The 6,991-nt window shown below is 47.2% G+C and overlaps 1 protein-coding gene across 1 annotated transcript; it reads left to right on the forward strand.

Annotated features, from left to right (window-relative positions):
• Positions 1-343: 343 nt before the first annotated feature.
• Positions 344-1,117, forward strand: LOC110269407 (uncharacterized). The gene has a single exon (XM_021117213.1). It carries the CDS (start codon positions 344-346, stop codon positions 1,115-1,117), a length of 774 nt encoding a protein of 257 aa, XP_020972872.1.
• The last annotated feature ends 5,874 nt before the right edge of the window (positions 1,118-6,991 follow it).

Below are 6,991 nucleotides of genomic sequence, written 5' to 3' on the forward strand. Positions count from 1 at the left end.
GGTGTGGGTGCGACTGGCTTATCCAAGCCAGCTTGATACAGAAAAAAAGTTGTTGGGAGATACGCAGATACAACGGTAGGCACATGTGCACAATGGGAATGATTTCACAGGATCATTCCAAGTTGGACTCGAATATAGTTGCTGAGGCTATAAGGCCATTGGTCGAGACTGACCCGTCCATCAAGGTGAAATCTATAATAGCGAAAGTCCAGTCAAGGTTCAACTATACCATCAGTTACCAAAAGGCTTGGTTGGCAAAGCAGAAGTCCATAGCCAAAGTTTTCGGTGGTTGGGAGGATTCTTAACAAGCTTTGCATGGTGGCTCTCAGTCATGGTTTAGAAGATGCCTGGTTCAACTGTCCAAATAGAAACACGACCACTGTACAACTGGAATGAGGAGGCGCACGATGTAAAAATACTTCATCGCGTATTTTGGAGTTTCAATCCATGCATTAGGGCGTTCAGGCATTGCAATTCCCTAGTTCAGGTTGACGGCACACACCTATACAGAAAATACAAAGATACACTTCTGGTTGCTGTTGCACAAGATGAGAATCAGAACATTGTGCCTATCGCTTTTGCCTTGGTGGAAGGGGAGACAGCTGATGCGTGGCACTTCTTTCTCAGGAATCTGCGGATGCATATTGTTAGAAAGGATGGTGTGGGTATAATCTCAGACCGACATGAGTCAATCCGGGCAGCAGTAAATCGTTCCGGAGGTGACTGGCAACCTCCAAGAGCATGGTGGATATTTTGTATAAAGCACATCGACAGCAACTTCCTAAGGGCATTCAAAGTCCCTCACTTGCAAAAACTTGTTGTCAATATAGGGTATTCAAGAACGGTGGAGGAGTACAACATCAACTATAAGAGGTTGGAAGAGCGAGGCGAGGCATATGCCAGGTGGTGCAATGCCATTGGGCTCAGACATTGGGTATTGGCATTCGACGAGGGACATCGATGGGGCCATATGACGATGAACCTTGTCGAGTGCATTAACTCAGTGTTGAAGGGTGCCCGTAATCTACCTGTGGTGGCGCTGATCCGAGCAACATATTATCGGTTAAATGAACTTTTTACGCGGAAAAGTGCCACACACCTCAAGATGTCCATGTAACTCGTCGGGTATGATCAATCTTTCGTATGACCGCCACTCAAACCGCCATATATTATTGCTATATTAGAATCCTAACATTAACGTTTGGAACTAGGAATCACAAGAACAATAAATTTTTACCTCTTCCATGTAGTCTATATCATGCCTAAATCTCGCTACGGTCTTCGATAACTACACTGTGGTCCGTTCTGAATGACTCCACCTGAAATATGATACATTGAAAAAATTTACATAAGTAACCGTAAATAAAACATGCATAGTGAATATAACGCATGACTAAACTAAGAATTATTACCTCATGGCAACTGGTATCTTAGCAGGTGGAAGGGTATGTCTCGGTACGAGTGCAATACATGGCATTCGCTCCCATGCCCAAACAAACAACAGATTAAAAGGGCCATCCATCTCCTTTGTATCATATTGTGATACACGACATAGTGCTCTGTAAAGATGTGTGAGACATGTTGACCACCAACTATAAGTATGGATCCGCTCGAAATCGCGAAGCAATGGTAGATACTTCGCGTGGGCGTATGCGGTCGACTTATCCGCGAATAGGGTCGACCCTAACATATAAAAAATCTGACATCTGACGTATCTCCTAATGGACTCTTCAGTGTCCGACGGCTCCGCGTCTCTGATACGTCGAACCCAACCCAGCTTTATATAGGATTTTGAAGATTGACTGGCTACTGGTTCACTACCGAATATTGCGATGCTTTGACTCTGCAGGAAGTCGCTACTACTATCAGTCCATCGACTCACAGGCTCTCCATCAATAGGTAGGCCAAAAATATGAGTGAAATCTTCCAATGTCACTGTAACCTCACCCACCGGCAATACAAAAGTGTGAGTTTCCAGCCTCCACCTTTCAACCAGAGCAGCTAATAAGGGGTGAAATCATCTTATCACCTCAATCCTAGATACGTGGTAGAATCCCGTAGTGCGTAAGTAGTTTTCGACCATTGGTTCCACGTCTGTAGCAGATCCAGTTTACGCACCAACAAATTTCTGTTAGACTACATCAATAAAAATATATTTATTAGATTAGATAAACAATAAATATTCATTTATTAATATACAAATATTAGCATATTTATTTAAAAAGTGTATGTATTCATTTATTAATATTTATATTTATTTTAATATTTTATTTATTAAAATAATTAACAAATATTAGCATATTTATTTAAAAAGTGTATCTATTTATTTATTAATATACAAACCGTTTATTAATTAAACTCACAGAAAAATAATTTATTCTAAGAAAAATAATAAAAAAATTATATATTAACCTTTTTTCTTTAAATATTATATACACTTATTTTTAAATAAATATAAATGACTGATTTTTTTCCAAACGTCAAAATATTTATTTTTTAATATTTAATAACAATATATTTTTAAATATTTATGTTCGGTAGGTCGGTTACCGGACGGTTCAGGTCAGGTTCAGGGATGAAGGAAGGGGCTCGTCTGATCACGGTCTTCCAGTCCGGAAGCGCGAGGTCCCGAGCACTTTGTGTGAGGGGGGGGATGTCACCTGCAAAGACACTCCAACGCTATTGTCAGAATACGTGCAGGTGGAGTAAGTGTAGTGTAGGGATATGACGTACCTCGGGGGAAGAGCCAGTCTTCCCCTTATATACATGTCAGTATTAGGCCCCTCTGGAGGGCAGGCCCAGATTCCCAAGGACGCAGTCCCATAGCTGTGAGAGAGCCGTACAGGACGCGTGTCCGGGTCGGTTGAGAGGTATGTGGTCGGGCCGGGTGGAGCTCGGGTCGGGTTGACCCGCGGGAGTCCAGGGCCGTAACAGTGCCCCCGACGCGCCAGTGATGGTCGTGAGGCGATCGGTGGTGTGTGATGTCCTTGTTCGTGTGTTGTCGCCGAGTCGGCTGGCCGTGGGAGAGGCGCGTTTCTTGTGCGCGTGTCCCTTGGTCTGCTGAGTCGTTCGTTCGCCGCTTCGTTCTTCGTGCTGAGCGTTAAATGCTCATAATGGGTTAAAACCCCGTGCGTAAATACCATTTTGTCCCTATCTCTTTTCGCGCTCCTTGTGGTGGTTTTTAAACAGTTTCTTTCTCTTTTTCTCCTACCCTTGCCATTTTCACTTTCCTCTCTCCCTGATATCCAAAATTCCCTGTTCAAGCCTTCTCGTGCCTTCTTTTTCCTCTCAAGTTCCTGCAACCAACTCAGGTAATTTCTGCTTCCTCTTCCCTTGTGTTTATGCTATATTTTACTGCTGCGTAGTTGTTGTTTGCGATTGTTGCATGCTTGGTTTACTTTAGCCGAATGGCCTTCCAATGGTGGGGTAGACGAATTAAGGGAGGGGTACCATTCCTGGGTAGGTTTTGGGTGATTTGCGTGATAGGCGTAGTTTTTGACTGTTCTTGGCCATGAGTTTGAAAAGGCGTAGTTTCTGGGTTTTTGTGGACTCCCGACCTCATAGTCTAACAGAGTGGTACCCCGATGTAGGTATGCCTCGCATTGTTTCCCGGTCTTCTGGATCTGGCGCGGCCTACGACCCGTACGCCTGGGTGACTGACGATATCAGGAGTTCGCCCAACCAAATGGATTTGGAGGAGTTGACCGAGTTCCGGCAAGCCAGCTACTTGTGTGGGGGGACTGACGAGGAGGCCAACTACGAGGCCATTGTCCCTGCCCCCCATGAGCGTATTTATGAGCTCAACTTCCACTCTCCTCGTGTCCCTGATTGGATTTGGTTTTACAAGTCCATGTTCACACAAGTTGGCGTTCGGATACCGTTCTCCGACTTTCAAATGGCGCTGCTGAACCGGATATCCGTCCCCCCTTCTCAGCTTCATCCGAACAGCTGGGCTTCAATCCGCTGCTTCGAAATGGTTTGCGAGCACCTGGAGCTGCCGGTTTCGGTGGACGTCTTCCTCTTCTATTTCAACCTTACCAACCCTTCCAAACAGGGGAAGGCGAGGAAAGGGTTTCTCTCTTTCCGTTCTGCTCAGGGTAGGAGAATTTTTGGCCTTTTTGAGGACTCCTACCATGGCTTTAAAGATAAGTACTTCAAAGTTCGTCCTGTCAAAGGTCGTCACCCCTTTTGGTTGTCGTTAGAGGGGGAGCGCCTTATCCAGACTTATTGGAGTTTTGGTGCGGGGTCGAATCCTTTCATCAAGGTGACGTACAAGAGGTTGTCGCCTATAGATAAGCAAATAGCTGACGTACTTTTTGCCATTTTTGAAAAGAACCCTGTGAACCCTCATCTTCTTATGGGTGAACGGGAGGCCGCCAGGAGCTATATTCGTGAGTTGTTTGCTTATGTTTCTTTGTTGTTGTTTTTCTTTTCCCGATCTAACGACTAATGCGCCTGTTGTTTGTTGCAGTGGAAATGTTTGCCACCGTGACTGGTCTTGAGAATCTAATGAAGACCTTTTTTGAAGCAAGTGACGACGAGAATTCCGAAGAGAAGGATGCCGGTAAGTCAGAGGATCCTTCAGGGGAGAAAGAGAATCAGGCTGTGCTTTCTCCCCAGGATGCCGACGTGTCAGGGAAACAAGCTGAAGGGGTCCAAGCTTTCCCTACTCGTGAGGAAGGGCCCGCTGGAGGGCACGCGTCTCTCACCCCCAGCTGGATAGTGACGTGGAGCTCATCCATACTCCCAAGAAGCGAAGGATGTCTTCCAGCCCGGAAGGGGCCCTTACCATAATGGAAAGGAACTTTGATGCTACCAAGTTTATTGACTCACAGTTGATACCCGGGACCGAGGAGCATTTTCACGAGACCGAGCTGTCTGGGCAGGCGAGGTGGATGTACCGCACCTTGCTTCATGGGGCCGTGATAGCTCGGAAGGCTGAATTCGAGTTATCGGGGATGGAGGCGCTCCGGAGGAAGCTTGAGTCCTCTGTTAAGGCGAACAATGACTTCAAGGCCCAAGTTGAGCTTCTCCAGGGTCAGCTGTCCGAGATGGGGGGAAAGCTTAGCGCTGCTGAGGAGAAAGCGTCATTTGTTGCGGAGAGGTTGAAGGCGTCCGATGAGACCGTGGCCCAGCTTCTTGAGCGTGAGATGACCTTGGAGGGTCAGCTGAATGCCGCTCAGGGTCGGGTTGCCGCCTTGGAGAAAGAGCGGGAGCAGGCCGTCTCAGAGGCGAAAACCGCTAAAGCCGAAGCCGCAGAGCTTAAGAAGAAGCTTAAGGTGACCAGGGAGTAAGGGAAGAACGCCATCTCGACGACCGAAGATGCCCTGAAGGCTCAGCTAAAGATCGCAGCTCCTGATTTCGACATGTCGTCAATTGGTGTTTTCAAGACTATCCAGGACGGAAAGATTGTTGACATGCCGAAGAAGTGAGGTCTTGTAACTTAGGATATTTTGTAATGCATTTGCTGAACAACTTATTGCTCGTTTTTGTTTTGACTCTTTGTAAGTTATGCTTATTTAGTCGTTTGGCCGAGTTGCCGTTTGCTATATTTGCTGTCGTTGTTTCTTTTGGGGGTGGGCTCGTGCCCGTTTTTCCCGTTTTATGTTTGTTATGGCTTGGATCGCCGTGGTCGTGTTGTCGTCGTAGTTGGCTTTGGCCGTGAGGAAGATGGCCCCGGGGTGATCAGTCCCGGTCTGCCGTTTTAGGGGCGCTCGTGTGCGGCGCACGTGGGAAAGTAGTGGACAAGTACGAAAATTTTTGGCAAGTATGAGTTAGTCGTTAGCTAAACAAATTAATCAATATGGCGAGTATTTGATAAAATAAAAAGATAGATCATCATGCGAACAAGGCGAGTATTTACAATTTGCTTGGGTTCTCAGGTCGGCGAGTCGTCTGGTCATGAGTAGAACCTTCTTAGGCTACCCGTATTCCATGTTCTGGGTATTTCCTTGCCGTCGAGTCTTTCTAGCTTGTAAGCGCCTTTGCCGAGTACTTCCCTTACCCTGTAGGGACCTTCCCAATTTACCGCCAGCTTGCCTTCCCCTGGGGTCGGGATGCCGATGTTGTTGCGTCGCAGGACGAGGTCCCTTTCCTCAAAATCTCGTTTGAGGACTTTTGCGTTGTAACGCAGGGCTATTCTTTGTTTCAGCGTCGTTTCTGATAGGTGAGCCATTTCCCTTGTTTCCTCAACCAGGTCCTTTTCGACCGCTTCGCTCATGCCCGCGAGTAGTAGTCGGGGGCTCGGTTCGTCGATTTCGACGGGTATTACCGCATCGACCCCGTATGTTAGGCGAAAGGGAGTTTCCCCCGTAGCGCTTTGCTCAGTTGTCCGGTAAGACCATAGGACGGAGGCGAGTTCGTCAGCCCATGTTCCTTTCTTATTGTCTAGGCGCTTCTTTAGACCAAGAAGGATGACCTTGTTTGCAGCTTCTACCTGCCCGTTTGTTTGGGGATGTTCTACCGAGGAGAACTTCTGCTTTATCCCTAGGCCAGAGAGGAACTCCATGAACTTCTTGTCCGTGAACTGGGTCCCGTTGTCTGAGATAACGACCTCCGGGATACCGAAACGGGTTATCACCTGCCTCCACATGAACTTCCGACAGTTGGAGGACGATATCGTAGCCAGCGGTTTAGCCTCCACCCATTTGGTGTAGTAGTCAATGGCGACAATGAGGTATTTGACTTGTCCTGGGCCGACCGGAAAAGGCCCCAGGAGGTCGATTCCCCATTGTGCGAAAGGTCGAGTAGTCGTCAGAGAGTTTAGCTCGGAGGCCGGTGCCTTGTGGAAGTTGGCGTTTTGTTGACACTTTATGCATTTTTTAACAAATTCCTTTGAGTCCTTCATCATTGTCGGCCAGTAGTATCCTGCTCAGATGAGCTTCCTTGCTAGGGCTTTGCCCCCGATGTGGTGTCCGCAACACCCCTCGTGGACTTTTCTAAGCACATAGTCTGTCTGGTCGGGGTGCAAACACTTCAATAGGGGCTGGCT

This window comes from Arachis ipaensis, chromosome B3, assembly GCF_059453495.1.
Source record: "Arachis ipaensis isolate K30076 ecotype BB chromosome B3, ASM5945349v1, whole genome shotgun sequence".
Classification (NCBI taxonomy): Eukaryota; Viridiplantae; Streptophyta; class Magnoliopsida; order Fabales; family Fabaceae; genus Arachis; species Arachis ipaensis.

Bases quoted from the DNA above. Each gene is read 5' to 3' on its own strand.
- LOC110269407 (XM_021117213.1), top strand. From the start codon at position 344: ATGCCTGGTTCAACTGTCCAAATAGAAACACGACCACTGTACAACTGG.